The 25,692-nt window shown below is 35.9% G+C and overlaps 2 protein-coding genes across 6 annotated transcripts in view; one reads left to right on the forward strand and one right to left on the reverse strand.

The window, feature by feature from the left end:
• The window catches only part of LOC138714971 (leukocyte elastase inhibitor-like), a 32,885-nt gene extending 31,273 nt beyond the window's left edge, over positions 1 to 1,612 (reverse strand). The window contains exon 1 of the mRNA XM_069847294.1: positions 1,429 to 1,612. Coding sequence (XP_069703395.1) covers positions 1,429 to 1,597 — 169 coding nt within the window. The 5' untranslated portion in view covers positions 1,598 to 1,612. The remainder of the gene's footprint in view (positions 1 to 1,428) is intronic.
• LOC138714972 (cuticle protein 1-like) overlaps positions 1 to 25,243 on the forward strand; it is a 62,737-nt gene extending 37,494 nt beyond the window's left edge. For 3 of the 5 annotated variants that reach the window (XM_069847299.1, XM_069847298.1, XM_069847296.1), the window contains exons 2-3: positions 14,194 to 14,547; positions 24,854 to 25,243. In XM_069847299.1, coding sequence (XP_069703400.1) covers positions 14,194 to 14,544 — 351 coding nt within the window. In that variant the 3' untranslated portion in view covers positions 14,545 to 14,547; positions 24,854 to 25,243. Of the gene's footprint in view, positions 1 to 12,168; positions 12,323 to 14,193; positions 14,548 to 21,728; positions 21,879 to 24,853 lie in introns of those variants that run through there. The other 2 variants (XM_069847297.1, XM_069847300.1) reach the window with 2 other exon arrangements.
• Positions 25,244 to 25,692: the final 449 nt, after the last annotated feature.

A 25,692-nucleotide genomic window follows, 5' to 3' on the forward strand; every position in this document is an offset into this window, starting at 1 on the left:
ACGTAGCACATTTAAAATGTTAGGTCCTTAATTATACTTCCCATAACAGAACATGAACTATGAAATAGTTTTAGATCAACAATAATATGAAGCAGACAAAAAAGGACAGAATCGGAATAACCAGGGCCGGGTATTTAGGAGATCGCGAAAATCACGACATAGGCATAATAGATATACAATAGATTTTTAATAATCTTTACGAATTAATAATATGCGGATAAAACAATCGCGACAAATCGCGAAATAAAATTCTAATAGCGAAATATGAATACATTCGCGAATTATTATTATTGAGTCGTTTTATAGCGAATTTCATATTCTGAGTTTTTTCGGATTTTTTAAACTTGAATTTGTTATATATCCAAGTATAGGCTACATTACATGGTATTCCAGGTGTTCTGATTATAATAGTGGAATTAAAGGACGGAGAATTCAACATTTCACTAATAATTTGAAAGTGTTAATTTGAAAGCTGCAAGTTTTTTTCTTTTTTTTTTTTTTTCGCTTTTAATGAATGTGTGTTAAATATAGTATCAGCCAACAAATATTGTCTATTGGCCATGCCGCACCTTTACCAGAATCCAACGAACATTTAATGTTAATTATTTGGAAGTAATATTAATACAGAGTTAATACTCCAATTCCAAAATAAATTATATTTTCTAAAATTTCCATTAATCTCCACTAAGAGTACAAATCAATCTCCAACAATCTCCGCCGACACCAATATTAAAAAACACAAATGATAACATTAATCTCCATAAATACCTGCCCCTGGGAATAACAAATAAAATACTATAATAATAATAATAATAATAATAATAATAATAATAATAATAATAATAATAATAAAAGCTTCTTTAAAAGCGAAGACCTGGTGGAGATTAGGTTAGCCGTTACCTTAGAACAGCACTTACTATGACAGCCAAGAGGCAATATTAATTTAAATTATAGTTTCATAGCAACTAGAGTGATTCTAATATCCTAACAAATAGAAAATGAACTAACAAACTGTAGTATCATAGCAAAATCTAACCTAACAAAAATAAAGCGAATTATTAACCAACAAACAATAGCATCATAGTAACAAGATTAGTTGTTATCGTAGCAACTAGTTTCATAGCAACTAGACTGGTAGGAACAATACGTAGAGTGAGCAACTAGCAACGGAACTCATGAGATTGACACCCGTATTGCATAAACTCTACCGCTGTACCGGTATCCAAGCAACGAGACGCTTCTATCCTGAATAAAGCATCATAGTAATGAATGAGACTCGAATAACTAATAAATTATAATAACATAAAAAAGAAAGTAATTTTAGTATCCTAGCAACAAGAAAGATTGTAGGCCTAGTAACAAATTGACACCCTAGCAACGAGAGATATTCCAGTGTATACTGCCAGAGGTATTGTAACAATGACTGACCTGGGAACGCCAGCAGCAGCGTGGCTGCGAAGACAGCTATCGTCCGCATGGCTGTGGAGCGCAACTCTGACTGATTGTGAGCAGCGAACGACCGACACATGCCGATGCCGGCCGATCGTTGTGAAACAATTGCAAGCTGTGGTCCGTGACCACACTTATGCAACCACATTTTCACCAATTTCTCCCTCTGACCCAACGCATGACACATTCGATATGTGCGACACTTTTCCATGAATGTGTCTCAAATGAATGCTTTACAGAGAGTAAATAAATCCATGTTATTAGTTTCAAACCTGCTTTCGCTTGCGTTGTTCTGTCAGAGCTAGAAAATTTCCTTCCACATGAGAGGTGTCAACCAGCACATCGATGTGCCTAAATCCACCGTAGTATGCTCACTTCGAACCCTGGAGATCTAGTCGTTCTCTGAGACGTTTTCACTTATTTCCCTTGTAAACAAAAGTCTTTGTTAATTTGATTGTTTAGTGAAAAATGTCTATTTTCTCAATATATGCAGTATACAGAGAAAGTATTGTTAGGTTATGTTTAAAAAAGTAATTTTCGAGGTTTTCATGGATATACACGTTTTCAGAATCCCTGACATCGTACAAGCGGTTTTTCGGCACACCGTCTATCTGTCCTTCTGTCAGGGAACAGCACTTTATTCATATTCCGTTCAGACTTTGAATATATATGCATAATAAGCTTAACGAAATATTGACTTTTAATTTAGCAAAAAATTATTATTCGTACACAAATGGGGGTGATTAATAAATATGGGGAGTGTAAAGACAGAAATAATTAGTTAATTTAACGTAGTATAATTCTGAAGTATTTAACTATGGTATTGCTTTCCAAGTGAATCACATTTACAAGGCACCGCATAATTTTATAATTTATTTTACGTATTATTGAAATTTATGTTATTACAGAACATTACATCTGAATCCATGTATTCATATTATATTATAATTATCTGTATAATCTACACAAACGATTAGGGAAAACACGGAAATTTTACTTGAAGCAAGTAAAGCGATCGGTTTGGAAGTAAATCCCGAAAAGACAAAGTATATGATTATGTCTCGTGACCAGAATATTGTACGAAATGGAAATATAAAAATTGGAGATTTATCCTTCGAAGAGGTGGCAAAATTCAAATATCTTGGAGCAACAGTAACAAATATAAATGGCACTCGGGAGGAAATTAAACGCAGAATAAATATGGGAAATGTCTGTTATTATTCGGTTGAGAAGCTCTTATCATCCAGTCTGCTGTCCAAAAATCTGAAAGTTAGAATTTATAAAACAGTTATATTACCGGTTCTTCTGTATGGTTGTGAAACTTGGACTCTCACTCTGAGAGAGGAACATAGGTCAAGGGTGTTTGAGAATAAGGTGCTTAGGAAAATATTTGGGGCTAAGCGGGATGAAGTTACAGGAGAATGGAGAAAGTTACACAACACAGAACTGCACGCATTGTATTCTTCACCTGACATAATTAGGAACATTAAATCTAGACGTTTGAGATGGGCAGGGCATGTAGCACGTATGGGCGAATCCAGAAATGCATATTGGGAGACTGAAGGGAAAAAGACCTTTAGGGAGGCCGAGACGTAGATGGGAGGATAATATTAAAATGGATTTGAGGGAGGTGGGGTGTGATGATGGAGACTGGATTAATCTTGCACAGGATAGGGACCGCTGGCGGGCTTATGTGAGGGTGGCAATGAACCTTCGGGTTTCTTAAAAGCCATTTGTAAGTAAGTATCTGTGTGTATTTTTGTTATGCTGTGTAACTTTACAAATTATAATATGAATCAGATTTCCAAATAGGCCTATAATATACACCTAGCAACTAGAGTGATTCTGATATCCTAACAGATAGAATATGAACTAACAAACTGTACTATCATAATATATAATATATTATTCATTGCAATTTCAAACAACTCATTGACTTCGTACTGATATAATATATGAATCGTTTCGACTATCAATATCAATAATTACATTGTTGTCTCGAGACTAGACCTCGTAATGAGGAAGCGATTATGAAGTACCGGTACTTAATGAGAAGACTCGCTTTCTTAAATTTAAATGCAGCTACTAAGAGAGACAGAAGTAAAAAAATCACAATTTTATTTCAAATCCCGAACATCCTTACAATCCCAACCATGCGCAGAATAGCAATCACAAACAGAATAAACGTTTAACAACATTATGGGAATAATTTCCCCTGTAATTTGGAAAAATAAGAAGAAATGGCAGTTCATTGAAATGAAATGCAATTTTTTTTTGTGTCAGGATTATGTTAAATAAATGTGTGATAAATGAAATGGTGTAGGCAGTATGTCTCTAAAAAGGTTTGTGTCAGAGACATATTTTGTTATGATTTAAAGAAATATTCAGCAAACTTAAAACTTCTTTAGTAAAAAACTGTAGAGTTTAGAATGTTTACATCTATACCGTTTGTCCACACCTGTGGAGTAACGGTCAGCGCGTCTGGCAAACCAGGTGGCCCGGGTTCGAATCCCGATCGACAATGAAGGTTGAGGTTTTTTCCGGGGTTTTCCCTCAACCTAATACGAGCAAATGCTGGGTAACTGTTTCTGTGCTGGACCCCGGACTCATTTCACCGACATTATCACCTTCATTTCATTCAGACGCAAAATAATCTGAGATGTTGATACAGCGTCATAAAATAACCCCATTAAAAAATCTATATCGTTTCAAAATTAACACATCTTCAGCCGTTACGAAGTTGAGCAAAATAAACATCTTTCGCTGTGTAGGCTACACTCATAATTATTATTTACGAATTTGTGATTAGAATTGAAAACTTCTTCAAACAGAAATGTTACGGCGTAAGGCTTAAAGAATCTCACTATAGATCGATTTATTCCTGTCTGTTATGGAAACTTTACTTGCCTGTAGACTTAAGTCGGAAATTTGCTCTAAGCAACTTGCCATAAATATAATTTAAAAGCCAGACAAAACCACCTGCTGTCCGTCCTTGAAGAAAGCTATTGAAGACGGTTGTTCATTCGTCAGATCCACAATACACAATACTCTTGTCCTGACAAGAGAGAGGACAGAGGTTTGAATTCCTTTTTATAATAGGCCGCACAGTGATGGTCTAACGATGATCATGTTGTATGAAATAATGTTCAGTTCAGTTATCCGGTTACGACAAAATGTTACAACGGCTGGGGGATCATCGTGCTCACCACACGATACCTCCGTTCTAGTTGGATGATCGTTCACCTCTGTGGAAGCGTGTGGACGTAAGGCCAGCAGTCGTCTGGTCGGCCCTGACTCTTAATGGGCTATTGCGCCGCGGGTTTATTTATTTATTTACTTATTTATTTTACTTACATTTTTTGCAACATTTTACAATAGCTATAGGCTTGTCCATGAGAAAGTGTCCAAAATATTTACACATTAATCAACCTAAAAATGCTTCTCTAATCGGACTTAGTTTAACTAGAAGAATATAGACTAATATTTGTGGTGGTATATTCTTCTTAACTGTAATTCAATTTTCAATAATTTTAAATTTCTTTGTAAAGTTTGTAACCATAATATAGAAAGAACAGCAAAGTCACACCACTGACAATTTTGGTAGACGATTTCGTTTATATGACGTCATTCCATTTTCGGTCATTGAAGTGTAGTGAAATTTTTAATTCCAACCAATCACAGTCATACATCGCGATAATTTCTGCAGTTCGATTTATCACTATCAATTTATCGCATGGTCGTTCTTTTGTTTAGTCAGTGTCGCCAAACTGTTCCCACGTAAATCGATGAGAATGAATCCATTGTACTAAATAAAGTGCGAAATCCTACTTCCACATCTACATCTTCTAATTCGATGTCCATTGTATCTAAAGAAAATGACACTCCTTCATAACTATTGTTCATTTAATTAATGTATTAATAAGGCTATTTGTAATTATACTATAAAATGTTTAAATTAAATTAATTATAGTTTCAGCAGATAATGAAAACTTATTTCTGTTATAATAACAAGAGAAAAGTGCAATACATGTAATTAACATTTTTAAACCTGTATTTCGCTTTTCTCAATTGGCATTACTGAATAACATTCAATTTCTTTATTGCTGTAATCGTTATTCATCTATTTCGACTTCACAATGTCTGAATAGGTTAAGTATTCATAAATATACAATTATTAACATTTTGTGAGCGAATTTAAGGATATATTATTTACATTTTTATTTAATTCACGAAATAGTCCTAATAAATGTCACTCGAGGTCTGAGATTTCCCAGCTCGTGGATTTATCGGCAAATCTCAGACCTCTTGTTACATTACTATAGACAATTCTGTTTGAATTCCTTTATATTTACAAAAAGTAATAGTCAGTCAGGCAGAAGAATAAATGTTTCATTCCATATTAATGTACTTTACTATAATTACCACAATTTTTGGTATAAGAAAACAATAAAATACAGGCTTGTTGCATGTTTAATGTTCAAGATTTTGTGATATCACTGACATGTATACGACCTCACATTTAATGAATTGTATACAATATAACACTAACTGTGCAGAACATGAACATTATGTACATTACAGCATAATGATTAGTACAGTAGCCTATAGTATTAAGAAACAGAGCTTCATTTGAACAATTACTTTGTCCAACATTACTACAAAATGTCCTACCACTGACGATGGACAAGCTCTTGTATCTCACGAAGAAAATTTCCGCGATGTGTACTGTACAATCATTAAACTAATTCAATAATTGTTAATCTTCTCAGTGAATGGTTAGCACCCGTAACAATTTTGGCGTATCTACGCATATTTAACTGTGCAGCTTCGAAATTGCTTAAGTCATGGACGTGGCTTCGTATTCTGCCTAAGTTAAAGATGTTTATCTACTAACATGCTTCATCATGTTTCCGTGTAGTGTAAATCATCTGTAAAGGTCGGAAAATGGCAAGAGCATAAATTCTCGGAGAACTAGGATTTTACACAGCTTCAAACTGCACACATCACACAGCGTCATAAAGCTGGGAAATTACGTATCCGTAATTTTTCTAGTTTTTTTTTATTCCGTTTAATGATACGTTAAACTGAAGTTATTTAGAGTACGTATGCTGAGATCATGTTGATGATGGAAGAAGTTAATGTGTTTAATGGCGCTGTAGAATCTACATACAGTGTGTGCCGAAGGGATGCTGAATTAGGAAAAGGAGCTTTGGTTCAAATTCTATTTGAGACAGATTAACTGATTGAGGTTTTTAGGAGAGTTTACCTGGGTAACTTTCGGCATTGGACCTCGGACTCTTTTCGCCATTATAATATTATTACACTTCCTCTTTTTCATCATCATATCCGTTTCTTTTTCATATTTCGAGCTTGCTCCGATATATAGTGGGCTGCGGGCCGCCATCGAACTTTGATTCCGTGGTATGTGGTCATTAGTTGCTGATGGTAGTGCTATGTACCGTGGGCTCTCCCCTGGGGCTCATGGTAGTCCGTGGGACCTGGGATTGAAGAATTCTGCAGGCTATAGGAGAGTTTCATTCCAGGTAGTACAAAAGATTCACCAAAACGGCCTACGTGCGAGAGGGGCCCCAGCCGTGCCACTCTTCTCAAAGGGGACTTACAACCACTAATTAAAAATAAAATATAGGCTATAAAAGGAAAGAATTTACAGTTAATTTGCTAATACAGGGTGATACATATAAATCTTTACCTTCGTAATCAGTTAAAAGTTCCTTCCGGAAGTCTGCATAATCTTGAAGTTGCATTTTATTATCGTAGTGGCTCTGGAAAAATCAATGTGACAGTCATGTACTATTCTTTTGTTAGTAAAGGCTCTATTTATTTGGTTAAAACTTACTGGCTTCCAAATGTCTTGGTTGAAGCGCAAAGAGCATTTCGAAAAGAGTTGGTGTGCGTGATGTTCAAGCAAGCTAACAATATTCTGTTGTTAGTAGGAATGTTGGAAGCAACCGGATCTCTTCTCAGCGATATAGGGGTTAAACATAAGCCTGTAATACTTAAAAATTGTGTATGATGTTGAAAATGTTTACTTCACTCACCATTGAAATCACTGAGCCAATTAAGCCCAACGACAGTCTACTCATATGGCACGTGTCAGAGGGCGAAAGAGAATGCGGACGTATGGCCGTACAGAGTACATAAAGTGCAAGAAGGAACTAGAAGAGGAAATGAGAATGCGATTTTGTCGATTGTTCCAGGCTTTTCAAGTCCAGAGATCCTCTCCATAACATGGTTTTCGAATGAGCCATGGTTTCATCTGATAGGCTACGTCAATTCTCAAAACAGCAGATACTGGCCTAGATCGTATATACCCAGATTCATTATCATCATCATCATGATCAGCGCTACAACCCATCAAGAGTCCTGGCTGTCCAAGAAGTCTTCGCCACTCTTCTCTGTTTATTGCTCTAGCAATCCAGTTACGGATCCAATACTTCTATCATCCTTTTCTATGTCGTCCTCCCATCTAGCTCTCGGTCTTGCTCTAGTCCTCTGTCCTCCTGGATTAACTTATATAAAAAGACTCTTTTAGCTAGTCGGGATTCTTCCATTCTTGCCAAATACCCAGCTCATCTCAAACGATCAGTTTTTATTATTGTAATGATGTTTGGCTCTTTATATAGTTCATACAGTTCAGCATTATATCGTATTCTCCATTCATCATTTACTTGTACTGGTCCAAAAATTGCTCTTAGTATTATCTCAAAGATATTGAATCCGTCTATATCTTGTTTATTAAGGGTCCAAGTTTCTGAGGCGTAGGTAAGCACTGGTCTAATCAAAGTTTTGTATATTAATAGTTAGTACTCTAGATTTAATGTGTCTTATGAGGCCATGATAACATCTATTTGCACAGAGTATTCTTTTCTTAATTTCAAGACTTATGTTATTTCTTTGATCAATCAATATACCCAGATTGCTCGGCCTTATAGACTTTGACGGTTACAACTTTCCTCAGGTTTACTATGCTGCCATCTAGTTGTTACATAAGGAGTCACGTCATTACTCCCATTTGAATTGCATTAGCGACTGTACTGCCATCTCGTGTTCGTTTATGGCGGACGGTTGACTATTCTGCCGGTTGTTCTCTTCAAAGTGCTACCGATTTTAACACAGGGATGAACAATCTGTTATATATTTGATCTGGGAAACTGGGCTGACGGAAATCCCCATATTATTCACCAAACACTATTACGTTCTGAAGAAGTTAGGGTCTGGTGCGCAGGGTCTGCCTTAAGAATCATTTGCCCCATTTCCTTCGATGGGCAGTGAACACTGAGGTTTACTACCGCGTCTTCACGGAATTCGTGAAACAAATTGACAGCATCGAGTTGAGCGAGGTCTACTTCCAGCAAGATGGCGCTACATCCAATCAGTCCATGAAGCTTATAACCAGCTTCTTCGGTGTTCGCATAATTTCAAAGAATATGTGACCTCTGAGATTACCGAATCTAACCTCCAGTTTTTTCCCTTGGAGATACTAAATATAGAGGACACTTCAGCTCCTAAAACTGTCAGGAAAGAAGTTAGCAACATTGACAATCATACGCTTTTGCGAGCGTCACAGAATATGGTGAGACGGAAGCAGTTCTGTTTGAATGAAGATGGTGGACACTTCCAACATTTGCTGTAACATGGAAGGAGATAAATCTAATTGTCTGGCAATTACTCTATGGTTCAGAACTTAATTTAAAGAGTTTGTTGTTTTCTATTCGAAAGTAATAACTGATTTTAATGGTAAAAGTTTATAATTAACTATTATTTAGTCTTACTTGATTCTCTCCAAGTGAGAAATGTTGGAAGTGCGAAAGACTTAAGCATCCCTAACTTTTTTTTTTATTTCCAATATCGTAATGTACTGTGATCTTCTTTCCTTCTTTCTTCGTCTCTTTCTACTTTCTCTCTCTCTCTCTCTTCGTTATTTTCCTCCTCATCGCCTTTCATACTCGTTTTTCTCCTCTTTCCTCGTATGTCGTCTCCAATCTTTTCATTTTATTGTTGCCCTACCCATCCTTCCTCTTTTTCCTCCCCTCATAAGTTTGTTATTATTGTTGTTGTTTAGTCAACTGTCCGAAGACATGTGTGAACCTCACAAATGATACCAAGAAGGTACCATTTACGAGGCAACTAAGCCAGGAGATAATTGGTATGGTGGCCAGTTCCTTTTCCCCTCCATTGCATACATCGCCGACTAGCTACATAGTACACTAATCAGACCTCAGATGTATACAAACAATTATTATTCTTCTTCTGACACGTATTGTCAAGTGAAATGTACTGCCTGATAATAGATATACATAGGGTAAATATTGGTAATATTGTGATAATATTATGATAGTACTTTTTGAGAATTTTTTACAATTTTACTGAGCGAGAGAAGGACCGGTTTTGTGCAGAAACTTGTCCACGAACATTCCCTTAATACGTTGACGCAAAAAACCGATCTTCCTCTCGCTCAGTAAAATTGTAAAAAAATCTCAAAAAGAACTTTCATAATATTAGTATCACAATATTACCAACCTTTACCCTATCAGCCAAAACTTCAATCATACGTTTATACATGCCTAATTTTATCGAAGTTCAGTTTAGATAGATTATCTTGGCATACTCCCATTTCCCCTGCTATAATTCTGCCATTTTTCAAAATTCACATTAATCCATATTACTAGACTGCGAAACTTTATGCACTAAAAAACCTGAAAATATTGCATCAAACTATGCAGTACAAGCAGCGGAAATATTCGCTAAAATTGAAGTATATGCAGTAAAAAACACACTCAAAGGTTTATTTGGTTCAATAATATGATGCATGAAAATAATTTAAAATAGTAGTTGTCATCAAGTCATCTTTTTATTAAATTTGCTTTTTTCTTTACGTGTACTAATAAAATTATTAATTTTACATACATATTTGAATAGGTACCTTTTTAACTTTCTAACTTTTTTGTAACTTTCTCTCCTTTTACGTAATTATTATGGCAGTAAAGAACCACTAGCAGGAACTCTCCATTGACATAAAAATGCTATGACCTCTACAATTTATTGGTTTTATATTTCTCATGGGTTCACCGCGGTGTGGTTTACTGGCTAGAGTGCTGAACTTATAACCTTGTGGACCCGGGTTCGATCCCCGATGTACCCCCGTGTTGGGCGCGTCCGTGGTCCAGGTAACACAGGGGTTGTCTCCGGGAGGTCTGGTTCTCCTGTAACATCCCAACAAATCTACATCATCTCATCTCATTGCGGTTGTAGAAAGGAGAAAGAGGGAGGCCAAAGAAAACATTGATGGAAGGACTGTGAAAAGCATGAGAAAGGAGATTGGAAGGACAGGAACAAATTGAGAGAAAAAAATACACAACTTTTAACACTATATCACTTCGGAATATGTATTATATGACTTTCTCGTGTTAAATTATTTGACTCCACATTTCACTACACAAACACATTCTCTCAGGAAACAAAACAAGAGGCGCCAAGACCAGAAACGACCAGTTCTGAAGAAGACCAATAATAGGTCGAAACATGTAAACCAGGTACGATAGAATTTAACACGAGAAAATCATATAATACATATTCCGAAGAAAAAAAATATTGTTAATAATGGTCACAGGAAGATGTATGTGCTAAGCATCGTACACCTGCATATAAGCCTACGCCTATATGGTGTTTGTATGTAATAAATACTATAGACTATATTTTTTACAGAATTTTTATACTTACTTACTTATTGGCTTTTAAGGAACCCGGAGGTTCATTGCCGCCCTCACATAAGCCCGCCATTTGTCCCTATCCTGAGCAAGATTAATCCATTCTCTATCATCATATCCCACTTCCCTCAAATCCATTTTAATATTATCTTCCTATCTACGTCTCGGCCTCCCTAAAGGTCTTTTTCCCTCCGGCCTCCCAACTAACACTCTATATGCATTTCTTGATTCGCCCATACGTGCTACATGCTCTGCCCATCTCAAACTTCTGGATTTAATGTTCCTAATGATGTCAGGTGAAGAATACAATGAGTGCAGTTCTGTGTTGTGTAACTTTCTTCATTCTCCTGTAACTTCATCCCTCTTAGCCCCAAATATTTTCCTAAGCACCTTATTACCTTATTCTCAATTCTTATATATATATACTGTATATATATTTCTTTTTATATTTCTTGGAAATTATTCTTATTTTTATCATAGAGAAATTGTGAAAATAGATAATAAATTGAGCAAAACAAGGAGATATGTCTATATAATGTGCATTTAAATAAGCAAAATAAAAATAAATGCATTTAAGGGGGAAAACCCTTGAAATATGCATTTATCCAAAATAAAGTTGGCATTATTCAAACGTGTATTACGGCGAATCTACGAGGAAGTAACCACCAGAATCCTTCAAGTAGGCTCCAAAGCCTAAAAATATTTATTTGGGTATGGCACCATACAAGTAAGAAAGCATGCCGATTGGTAGCCGTTGCATGTGAATTAGGCAACTTGCTTTGGTTATTTGTTGAGAATTATTTGCTATTTCACAGTTCATTTACCACACATTCCATAGCTTTTTGTCTGGATAGTTCGTATTCGTAGCGCAGTGATGTTTTATAGTAGGCTATTATTCCGACAATTTTTCATGACAGAATGAGGGAAATTGTGAAATACTTGAGGGTGGCTGACGTCGGGAGCCGAACAGAAGCCGTTCTACGTTCGAACGACTCTCTGTGAGGGCGTGTTGTAATCGTGTTATGTGATACGACGGCTCACGTACGCGGCGTGCGGTTGTGCGCAGTGGAGCGTTCGCATAGCGCGCGTATAAAAGACCAATGCATACGACTCAACAACATCCATTCAACATGACCTGCAAACTGGTGAGTTGTCAGTCTTACCATTATTTCGAATTCTTGCATCGTAGTGATCTTTTATTGTATACGAAAATACTATACTTCGACATCTTTCCGTTATGTGATTATTCATTTCGTTTGTAAGACTAGGAGGAATATGAGATTGAAATACTTTGGTAACGTTGAAAAAAATTAAAATATTGGACGTAAATCACTGATGAAACAAAAAAAAAATGCAATTTGACATAAAATACTTTGTTCAGAAAAGCTAATCATCCATTGTTTACAAAACCTTGGAATAATAATAATAATAATAATAATAATAATAATAATAATAATAATAATAGTAGTAGTAGTAGTAGTAGTAGTAGTAGTAGTAGTAGTAGTAGTAGTAGTAGTAGTAGTAGTAGTAGTAGTAGTAGTAGTAGTAGTAGTAGTAGTAGTAGTAGTAGTAGTAGTAGTAGTAGTAGTAGTAGTAGTAGTAGTAGTAGTAGTTACGTGCACTACAATTTACCTAATTCTGCTTCAAATTCAATATGATTGCAATTGTTCGAATTTTTTACAAGAATCCTGAAAATTGATAAAACTTAAACTTGTTTCAAGGAACGATCAATTTAAAGATTTTTTTTTGCGCAACATTATCTTCTGAGTTATTGCTATAAACGTTTCTCAGGCTGTTCTTATGTTCTTGTAAAAGTTCTAATATAATTAATTATTTTACTGAAACCATTCATTAGATATTAAACAATTTCAATACATTCATTACACACATAAATTAACATTTTTGATAATTCGTCATTTTAAATTGTGATCCACCAGGCCATACTTTGAGGATCAGAAATGGTCCGAGGTTCGTAATTCGAGAAACGCTGCATCAATAACGTTAGTTTGCATGCGGTGGTTTCAAAGGTGTTACAAATATTGCTTTTGTAATGCTTGTATTAATTTTACAACGCAACAAATCAATGTCGTATATTTCCAAAATCTCAAATAAAATAAGAAAGAGAAGAATTGCCTCATTGTTGTTCTTTCAATATATTTGTAATGGAGTCAGTATGTCAGATCATTATATTGTAAATTAACCTTGTTTTCTAAGAAAACTTTTTTTTAAGTTGTACCTGTAGCTTATCGGTAGATAATGACATTATCCAGCTTGTAAGGGGAAATGATGACTAAATATGGTGAAATCCAGTAAATTTTCATTTTTTCCCTTTAAAATACTCGTACTCTTTGATATGTGAAAAATACATAAACTTTAACGCGCATTTATGCTCTTGTCATCTTCTGCTGGTACACAAGATTTTTAAATTCCACATAACTTTGATTGCAATTTCCCTAACTTTAATGTTTTGCTTTATTCTACATAAAAAGTTGCACATCTTTAGACTACTAGGAAACTTTTCTCTAGAATAGAAATATGTTATTTGTTGAAAAATATGTCCCAATATTTCAATAAAAGTACCTCTAAAATTCATTCTTAAATTCTATTGTTTATATTAAAACTCTGTAAGACAATATCAAAATTGTGCTCCAGAAAGTTTAAAGAATGTGCTTTTAATAGTAAAATGCCATAGTTTGAATTTATCTTTAAAAATGGCTGAGTTACATCCATTTTAGTGAATTACTATAGGCCTATCCTGTTTTTTTTTTCTCAAAATTTGGGCTTCAATTTTTAAATCTCGCATTTAGGTTGTTGTAGCAATGATATCTGTACATGCAAAAAAAAAAAAAATAATAAGATTGTGGCTTAATTAGAAAAAATATCAAATTTCATCATTCTCTCCCCTTGAACCTACCTTTGTTGGACCTACGTAACTTTTTTTTTCTTTTCATTTTTCAAAATGTTATAATAGCGACTTCAATACGAAGACTATGATAAAGACGTTGGGATATTGCAGGTTGTCTTGGCTGCCGTGGTCGCCGTGGCTGTAGGCGGAGCGGACAAGTACCCCGCGGGCCTGAACCCTGCTCTCTGCCCCAACTACCCGCACTGCGACAACGTTCTGCTCGCCCAGCACAGCCACTCCGTGCATTACGCGGCCCCCAATCACTACGGGCCGTACGCAGCCGCTGGTCACTATGTGCCGTATGCCGCAGCTGCACACAACTTGCCGGCGGGGGTGAGCCCCCAGTCGTGTCCCAACTACCCGTACTGCAGCCACTACGTGCCCGCGGCCACCTACCAGTCGCGCCAGTACCCTGCTGGCGTCAGTCCGTACACCTGTCCAAACTACCCTTACTGTCACTAATGTGTAAGCTAATGATGTGAATAAAGTCTCCTACAGCCACTTTTCGTGTTGTCTCAAACCACTCCTCACCTAAGCTCCTTTTGTTTATCTCTTTATACAGTGCATACATTTTTTCTTTCCGCGCTGACGGAAGTAGAGTGGAAGCGGCAGTGCACAGCGCGGTTGCCCACACGGAGCTCGTCCTGAACGCTCGGTTATGGGTGCTTGTATTTCTGAATGTTGCGGTTCAATGTGACTCTAGCTATGTAGCTATGTAGAGCCCGTACAAGGACCCACAGAGGTAATATTATGCAATAAAACAGTGTGCATTTTTAGTGCTGTCGATTGATCAAAATATTTAATCGATTAACTATTTGAATTTAATCGATAGATTAATCGAGTTTTGATCGATTTGAAAAAATATATTAATATACTATAACACGCAATTATTGTTAAATTTAACTTGTGTTCTGTGATAAGCATAAATATTAAATGCTATATATCTGTTATGCTGTATCGTTTTATTACAAAACAACTATTTTAGTTATTTACTAACATATTTATTATGAGGCTTATAATTTATTGTGTCAATTTCTCCGGGAATTTTTGAGACAAACATAAATAAAAAAAGTATGAAGACTCTCCTAGTTAATACTGTTTCATCCATGATTTTAAACATGTGAGTGTATTCACATGCTCCGAATTAAGTGCCGCTCTACGTTTAATAACAATTTTTCCTGCATCACTAAACACGTAAAGAACTTTATTTTCTGTCAAGCACTTCTCCACGATCATTCAATTTAAATCCAAACGTTTCACTGAGTTTACTTCTCAAATTCTCATATGTCATAATGGAGTTTTAACTTTTTTCACAGACCACAGAAATATGATTTTTTTTTTCTTTAGCGAATTAAATACACAAGCTTCATCTACAAACTCGGTAAAGAAAGTGCAATAAAACAGTAGACTGGTCCCTATTGTAATCGGGTTACAAAATTTTAGAAGGAGAAGAAGATAGTTACCCTCTCACTTGCACACAGTGTAGCCATAGCTAAGGGATGAGGAGGTCGAATCCCAGAAAAGTATGTATTTCATATGCTAGGAAGATGAGCTGACAACAAGGTGAAAGTTTTCTTGAAAAAAACATGAAACTTAATAAGGGTTTCGCATTGTGTTTCAACTTTAAATATGGGTAGACAGGTCACTATCCTCACATCTACATCTCTTTCTGAAGTGTTTGTGCAAAGATTTGCTGTAACGGTACTATAGTGCTTTGAAGTAAGCAATTTCTGAGAGACGAATGTTGTCGGAGTTTTTAGTCTGAGTTTGCGTTAACAAAATAATAATTAATATTAAGTACAACCGATTAATTTTAATCGACTCGATTATTCGATTAAATATTTTTCATCGATTAATCTTACAACAGCAATTGGATCGATTAATCGGTTAGATTAATCGATTAAATCCCACAACTCTATTTATTTTATTTCCTTATCACTAAGCGTCACTAAGCCACAGCTGTATTATGAGTTTGCTTAATGCTTCTTACTACGTACACGGGACTCGAATCCGGATCATCTTTATGACAGACCAAAGGTCTAGACCACACTCACCCTAATGACCTGGGTTGTTCTTAAGATTTGTTCAGTTTTATTTTAGGGGGCAGGACCTATGAAAAAATATAATTTGTTTGGTACATTTAAATGGGTAGCAATGATGAGAGAAGTTGGAAATTAAGATGAAAATATTAGTTTCAATTTTTTGGGCAGAACAGGGGTCATAAACGTAAGAAAAAAGTAGACCTATTGTTAGAGAATGAGTTAACTGCATTATTCTTTGTCGCAAATGCGTATTCTAGAGCTCAAATAAGAGCGTATGAACCGCGTAACAAATCTAAATGAGGAGATTTTGAAAACACTTGAGAATTAAAAAAAATCACTATAATATCTAACTTTTCTTAATTAAAAATTATATTTCATACAAAAATGAAGAAATGAATGCAAATTTCAAGCGAATATCTTTAATAGTGCCAGAGTATTGCATTTTGAAGACTGAAAGATTTATTTATTATTATTATTTTTTTGCAGATATGAGAAAAGAAGTTTCTACAGTTAAATATGTCCCACTTAAAAAATAGTAACAGATCAGCCGTTTGGCGTGATATAATGATGCGGTATTCTTTAATAATATTTGTATAGATTAAGCGATTTTTATATATATGTATAGGTCCTGCCCCATAAGACTGCATGCCCGTAACTGTTTCTGATGATAATGAGATGACCAGACTTCTTCTTTTCTAACACATGATTTCTTTCAGAAAGTTATTTTAATGTTCTGAACATTATTGAAAACCCAATCAAATAATCAGCTCAAGCAGGAGTCGAACCAACACCCAGGCGCTACCTCGGAGCACGAGTTCTGCTCGCTACCATTAGACCGCGCTGGTGACCAGTTTGACGTTATTCTTACAAATCTACTTCATAATCGACGTTACTTGCTAGCATTTTGTCGCAATACGCAGTTGCCTCCCAAATTGAACTTGCACTTTTAGCCTGTACTTTACTTGCATCTGTTTTCATAATTATTTTCATTTGGGACGTTTAAGTTTGCACATATTCGGAAAAAATATCCGTTACCATTTCTGTAATACTATACGTGCATCTTGCTACTTAGCGAGTGCGCAGCTGTGCAACCCGCAACTTCAGCTGTTTCTACTTGGCGGCAGAGGGTCGATGCAACCCGCAACATACAATAAAGTACATAAATCAAATAACTCAATAGTGCAACATGCATAATGATCTTTAGTTTATTTTATACACATTATAATCTACAAACATCCAAACCTTTACAATCACACATCGACATTCTACGCAATTATAAGGATTGTACGAATCTCCTGCTTTCTTTTATTTCTTTGTGGTTTATGGCGAAAAGTTATAACTTATTAGCAATAAAAATATTATTTTATTCGACATGTATGTTATCCTTATCACAGAGATTCCGTTTTTAAATTGTTTCATTGAGGACAAATTTACGTCAATCATAACTACAGTACTAGGCAGGTATAACTCACAATATGTTTTTTTTTTTCTTCTTCTTTTTTAATTGGCGATTCTAGTCAACGCTCTGTGAAGCCATGGCAGTAATGGTTCCTTTCTCTTTATACAAAATATCCAAAGACAATATTTTGATGCTGTAAAAAATCAATTTCGAACCAAATTTGCGAACATCTATATTTTTCCAGAACGATTAGACGAACTTTGTTTATATTCAGTAAACGAGTCAATTTATATTTATATATAGACCCTATATATTCATACATACAGCCCATATATCACGCCTCTCAGAAATTTTTCTTGATAGCTGTGCTTTGACCAATTCATACGGATCAAATAATTGTCGCCTTTTAGACACAATCTCAAATGGGCTTAAGTCTTCATATTTGAATCACTTAAAACAGTTTAAAAATTCGATACCATTCTACTATTACTCAGTCCGGATTAGCTAGGCGTAACGAATAGGCGACTCCTCGGTTACACCTATCTGGCTTGATTACGGAACCTGGATGTAGTTCCGAAACGTAAATTTCAAGTTCCAGGACACGGTGTAGTACCCAATAGTCTCTGATCAGAATATTGTTGATTAAAAACAATAATAAAATTAACATTCTCGTTCATGTAGACAATTTTAATGTATAATTTGTTTAACATATCACAAAAAATATTGCTAATGGCTATATAATATACAGGGTGATTCAGAACTTATGTTATAGAAGAATACAGTAGATAGAAGGTAATAAAACATTTTTCATTCAGTAATGGGTGTCCTAACTCGCACCGGTACGGCGCTACACTTGTTTCATTGTTGTGGCTGGTAGAAATCATTCATTCAAGACTCTTTGATGACTAAGCTTTCAATGAAAAACAACACGCAATGACGCTTGACAACTTGTGCATTACAGTAGAACTTCGAACTGACGTCTCCTTTCTTGTAAACAATACTGACCTCGTCGAAACATTGACTGCCCCACCCGTTCAAATATGTCAGGTGTAGTATGTATGGTGCTACAGGCGTCGACAATCCGTGGAAGAAGATAATCGACATGGTCTACAGGTGTGGCATGCAATAAGACCTTCAGATATCCCCACAAGAACTCAAGTGGATTAAGATTGGTGATGTTGCTGGCCATGGGACCGGACCTTAATAACCAATCCGTCACCAAATGTTGCCGTCAGCTGTTGCCTTGCCGCAAGACTGAAGTGCGCAGGAGCTCCGTCATGCTAACACCATGTCCTGGCACGTACTGCAAGCGGTACCTCTTCTAATAAAATGGACAGGATATTTTACAAAAATTCCCTGTAATTTCCTCACCTTACATGATTTGGCATGACATGTGGATCGAGCAGTGATGCTACACCGCACATTGTCACTAAATCGCACCTGATGAGATCTGACTGCAATGAAATATAGATTTATCTGCTCCCAAGTGCACTGGTTGTGTGTGTTAAAATACCATCCAGTGTGAAAGTTGCTCCATCAGTGAACAACACACAACTTACAAACTGGGGTATCACTGCGCTTTGATACAAAACCCAAATGCACGTCGGCTAGTTCTCTTACGCCCTAATACTTTATTTTTTTAATGTTCACTCTCTGATGGCTGAGCTTTCAATAAATTTACGTACCTAAAAACAACAGACAATGGCGAATCAATGCGCATAGCAACAACAAACAACTACAATGTGGCAAACAGCCACAACACTAAAACAAATGCAGAGCCATATCGGTGCGAGATAGGACACACGTTGATTAATTAAAAATATTTGTTTTAGTACCATCTATCTACCATATTCTTCTGTAACATAAGTTCTGAATCTACTACTACTACTACTACGATGGCATCACAGCCCAAAGTCGAGCCTTAGCCTCCTCAATTTTCTTCCTCCAACTGTCCCTGTCCTGTGCTAATCTCCTCCAGGCTGTTGTTCCAAGATAGTCCTGAGAATCGATCGTTACCGCATCCATCTATTTTTGGGTCTTCCAATTGGTCTTTTACTATGTATTTTCCCTTCTAAGATCTTCTTTGGTATTCTGTTCCCTTCCATCCGATAGACATGTTCGGTCCATTCAAGCCTCCTTATTTTGATGAAAGTAACAATATCGAAATTTCTATATAATTTATATAGCTCGTTATTATAACGTATTCTCCACTGCATATTTTCTTGCAGTGGTCCAAAAATTCTTCTGAGTATTTTGTGTTCAAATATACCTAGTTTAGCTTCTGTCTCCTTAGATAATGTCCAAGTTTCGCTTGCATAACAGAGGATACTTCTAATAATTGTTTTGTATATTTTAAGTTTTGTTTCCTTGTGCACACAGATTTCAATATTGCGCTTAATGCGAAATAGGCCTTATTGGCTGCAGTGATTGGAGTCTGTACTTCAATTAATTCGTTATTGTTACTTGTCATTACTGTTCCAAGATATTTAAACTTCTCAGTTTCTTCAAACATGTTTATTGTCAGATTAGGAGGGTTGTATATATTCTGTTTATTTCTTAAAGTTCTGAATCACCCTGTATATATATCATAGTGATTTTAATAATACGTATATAGCTGTACAGCGTGTCTGATTTAAGTCGTTCATTTTTGTTTAGACAGCCCTAATATCAGTCCAGACATGTGGGAGGTATTCAGTGGTTTCACAGGCGGAATCAGGGGTGTCTGTTAGCGTCCATGTGAATGTCTTTGTATGATAATGTTATGTTAAACATGTGCAGTAATCTGTTAATTATTTATTTTCTTTCGATTTTCCAACGTTTCTTATAGTCGCGTTTATCATTGAATAGTGTTTTATTGAGTCATTTGCTCTTCTTATAGTCCCAATATTATTTCTTAATACGTAAGTTATTTCCAATTCCTCAGATTAATTTTTCTTTCATTCGGAATAACTAACGTACATAATAAAAGTATATTTTAAAGAACAGACAGCGTAGAGTTTTAACTCAATTTATTAATTTATTTAAAGATGTTTTGAGTATGTCACTCCTAGCGACACTGTCATGAGAACGTCACAACCTGGGTTGACCAAGAGAAACGTTGGATTCAGACTATGACAGACCAACGACGAAGTGTCGCGTTGTGCGTGATGCCTAAAACAATTTATGAACAATTTGAGTCAGACACCCTGTATAGTATATACAAGGTGTGAGTGTATTATTTGAATTTAATATTCACTTGTTTCAATGAATTACCTCAATTTAATATATTCACAAGTCCACCGCTGTGGAGTAACCGTGACCATGAAACGAGCGAGTCCGTCTTCAAACCCTGGTTACAGCTAATCTGTAACTATAAATTCGTTAATTTATTAACACTTACGGTTAAATGAAAGGGGACACTCGGTAGCGTTGCGATTAAGGCATTATGCTGTAAGCCGCAATGTCTAGTGCCTCCTTGTAAAGCGATGAGATTTTTCGTAAGATGCATACAAGCTGACCGCTGTGAAATAGGCTATAGATTGGTTATGTTGGTTATTGAGAAAGATTCTGATGCAATATGTAATACACTACGTGAAATTAAAACTGAACTAATCACCTAGAATCATTTTATTTATTAAATAATTATATTATTTGTTCAGTCTTATACCTTGTTACAATTTTATAGACTATTTCTTTTGTTGGAAAAATTTAAGTTACTCATTTTCTTGCATTCTTTCTATTTTGTTGTGTAATTTTTAGTAGTTTGTTAATTTGAGGTTTAGTAATTGAAAGTCTCCCCGAAAGAAGAATTTAACATCAAATTCTTGGAACATTTGATGTACGTGGAAAAAGTAATTTCCAAACATTTATTTACAACAGTAAATTATTGCGTTCAATGACTGAATAAACTTGTATCTTTAGCCAAATGGTCGCGATAGTAAATATTACAGGCCTAATGAAATATGCCCCTGAAATTATTTTCCTTTCTCCTGAAACTTGAATTACGGTTTTGTTGGTTACATCCTTATTCCGGAGAAGTCTTTAATTATAGCTAGAGAGAAATGCATTACTTTCTTGTGGGTAGATGTTTCTCATTTAAAGCTCCTTATTAATTTATGATGTTATTTTGGCAGCCTTTCAGGAGATACTGAGAAAAATAATTAAATACTCCAGATTAGGATTTGAGGGTCGAATATCAAACCGATTGACTCTCGCTCGGTGAGGGCGTGTTGTAATCGCGTTATGTGGTATAATAGGTTATACCGAATCACGTACACGTGGAGTGCGGTTGTGCGCACTGGAGTGTTCTCCCCTCGCGTGTATAAAAGACAAATGCACACGACTCACAGCATCCATTCAACATGATCTGCAAACTGGTGAGTTGTCAGTATAGATCTACAGCAGTTACCATTTTTACCATAATTCGGATTACCATAGCAAAGTGCTATTGGAAAAGGGTTAGCACGTCTAAGCACCTGAATATAAAGCTAGTGAGCCTGGGTTCAAAGCCTGGTTGAAAAGTTTACTGCTTGAAATTTCTTTCTGAGGATTTTTCTTCAGCCCACATAAGGTCAATTACCGGACAACTATCATTATCACCTTCGTCTTCATCCTCATAATATAATTGGGTTACAATCAATAGAGGCACCAACATTTTTAATTTCGAGCATTTGGATGGACAGCCCATATATATATATATATATATATATATATATATATATATATATATATATATATATATATATATATCCAGTATGTTTCTTTGCGTGTCACATACTAATCCTTCAGCTTGAATTTTCAAGTTGCTAGCGTAGAATTTAAAATTTCATTTGCTGTATTTGAAATATTAATATCTCATTATCTCTTTGTTCCTCCAATATAAGTTATCACTTAAGACAGGACTTCTGAAACTTTTTGATACCACGCCACTCTTCACATTTCAAATTTCCCTTGCGACGACGCCCCTGTACCAAAAATTAAAAAAATGCCCTAATTCGATGTAATGTTATTTTTTTTAAGAAAATAGCTTGCATTCGTCTAAATGTAAAAATACAAAATTAGAATAAAACAAATACACGCACTGAAAATTTGCATGTTGCGTTTCACTATACACACATAAGAAATTTTAGTTTCTTCTTATAGTCAATAGAAAAAAAACCGAAGACGCACTGTTTGAAATCCCTGACTTAAAAAGTTCTTATCTAGCACGCTATCTTCCGCTTCAATATAATGTAAAGATTTGGATTTTGATTTGAAAATAACATCGTTTATGATGTTATTTTGCCGGCACGGTGGCTCAGTACTAGAGCGCTGAGCTCATAAGCCAAGGCACCCGGGTACAAATCCCGATTCATCCTGAATGTAAGTATACCTTGCGTTGGGCATGCTAGTGGTCAATGCAACACAAGAGTATTTTTTCTCCTGATATTCCGGTTCCTTGTAGCATCCCAACGATTCTTCTTCTTCTTCTTCTTCTTCTTCATCATCATCATCATCATCATCATCATCATCATAGCCACCGGCGTAGCTCTATCGGTTAAGGCGCTTGTCTGCCGATCCGGAGTTGCTCTCGGGCGCGGGTTCGATTCCCGTTTGGGCTGATTAGCTGGTTGGGTTTTTTCCGAGGTTTTCCCCAATCGTAAGGCAAATGTCAGGTAATCTGTGGCGAATCTTCGGCCTCATCTCGCCAAATATCATCTCACTAACACCAATTCCATCGACGCTAAATAACCTCGCAGTTCATACAGCGTCGTTAAAGATCCAAGTAAATAAATAAATAAATCATCATCATCATTATTATCACCATCATTCATTCATTACGAGTGAAATGTAGATTTGCACCCTCTGTTGCACTCTGACGAACTGGGGTCTACGATTCCCTGCACTAGACACGTCTATGAGCCACGCTCGTAGAGTCGGGACGAATATCAGAGTAAGTTAAGGGCCCAGCCATTATATATATATATATATATATATATATATATATATATATATATATCCTATCGGCCTTATTATAACATAGTTGTCAAATTTAATATCATTATTCATGCTGATCATATAGAATTACTGGCTCAGAACGAAGAAGATATCATAAGTTATAACTAGCTGATAAATTTATTTATGAAACTAGACACAGGCCTTCATGTTAACGAACTAAAAACAAAAATTATGCACATCACAGTGAATTGTAGAATACAGTGGAGCACTCTTAGAGTGGAAAATTTACCATTTTAAAGGGTCTTAGATTTCAAATATTTAGTAAAGATTCCTGAATTAAATTTAAAATAGGAGGAAATAAAAAGAATATAATTACAAGTGAAAATATATGTTATTTTATTATCAGTAAGTTATCAAGTTCCAAATTGTTACCTAGAAACAAAAAATTAAGGATTTTGAGAAGAATTATTTTACCTCTCCACTCTATGGTGCAGAGAATTGAATACGAGTAAGAAAAGCTGCCGTTCATTAGCCACATTTAAAAATAAAACAGCTGCTATAAAACAATTCAGGACCAGTTAATTAAACACATGGAAAATCTGAAGCAACAAAGATATCAGGACAATTGAAAGCCTTGAAATATCATTGGTGCTAAGTCCTTTTCTTTTTCCCGAAATTGAGATTTTTACATTGATATATCCTAAGTACTATTTCAGTTTACATATCAATCGGGGAAGTGTCATGATACCTGTAAGTAGTACAAACCGTGAAAGGTACATGACACTGAAAAATTCTCCATATGCTGTTGTAGTATCAGTTTTTCTCAAATAACTCTGCTCTTATGTTTTGGCACTTAGGACTTTTGTTATTTCAAGAAATCAATTTATAACAACAATTATTAACTGTAATAATTCGAATTAGACTATTATTCAGCAAGTCAAAGGAAATGAAGATAAGACATTGGATAGACGAACGTCGAAGACACCTTGTGTTCGAAACTGAAAGCTTTTAGATTTTACATGGTCACTGTTGTAATTGGACGTAGTTATGCAAAAGGGATCGAACTAACAGAGAGTAGGAATTGTCAAATTTAAGCTCAAAGTTTTCCTTTTGTTATAAAATTAACTTACCAAAAGTTTGAAGCAGATTTATTTTATTTTTTTTTTTTACAGATGTATTAAGAGATGGGTTGTTCCATTTTTGTATAATGTGCTTCCTGGTAACATTATGTAACAAATAACGATTTTGTGGGTTGGTTTCCTTTTGCACAACTGCATTCGTAATTGCACTTCTTATTACATGGTTTCATTTTTTTCTTCCTCAAAAACAAACTCCAAAATTACCCACATATCTGAGGCCTTTCAACGAAGTCATCAGCTCCTGTTCTCCTGCATCTGATGTTGGGTTGTTGCAGGTTGTCTTGGCTGCCGTGGTCGCCGTGGCTGTAGGCGGAGCGGACAAGTACCCCGCGGGCCTGAACCCTGCTCTCTGCCCCAACTACCCGCACTGCGACAACGTTCTGCTCGCCCAGCACAGCCACTCCGTGCACTACGCGGCCCCCAATCACTACGGGCCGTACGCAGCCGCCGGTCACTATGTGCCGTATGCCGCAGCTGCACACAACTTGCCTGCGGGGGTAAGCCCCCAGTCGTGTCCCAACTACCCGTACTGCAGCCACTACGTGCCCGCGGCTACTCACCAGTCGCGCCAGTACCCTGCTGGCGTCAGTCCGTACACCTGTCCAAACTACCCTTATTGCCACTGATGTATAAGCTTATGATGTGAATAAAGTCGCTTGCAGTTACACATGAAGTTGTCTGTGATCATATCTCACCTTATTCCTTACTAGCCGTACCCGTGCGCTCCGCTGCACCCGTTAGAAATAAATACAAAGTACTTACATAATTAAAATAGGACATTTGATCCAGGGAACATTCGTGTTTGAAAGAAGGATAAATTGTTTAATATGTTACTTAATTTAAATTGTGTTTAAATAATTAAAATGTGATCATTTCGGTCCAGAGAGCAATCATTTGGTGCAATGACAATTCCTTTAACATGTTTCTTAATTGTTATTACATGCAACCATAGTTTAATGAACATTGACATCATTTAGATTTAATGTCTATACTTCATTTTACTTGCTATATGTTTCCATTGAATTATGGTAATAACTTAATTTTAACCCTCCTTTTCTACGTATTCAGTAAATGGCGTTTGGCCCACTATGGTTCTGAACCCTTCAAATAACTT

This window comes from Periplaneta americana, chromosome 15 (genome assembly GCF_040183065.1).
Source record: "Periplaneta americana isolate PAMFEO1 chromosome 15, P.americana_PAMFEO1_priV1, whole genome shotgun sequence".
Taxonomy (NCBI): Eukaryota; Metazoa; Arthropoda; class Insecta; order Blattodea; family Blattidae; genus Periplaneta; species Periplaneta americana.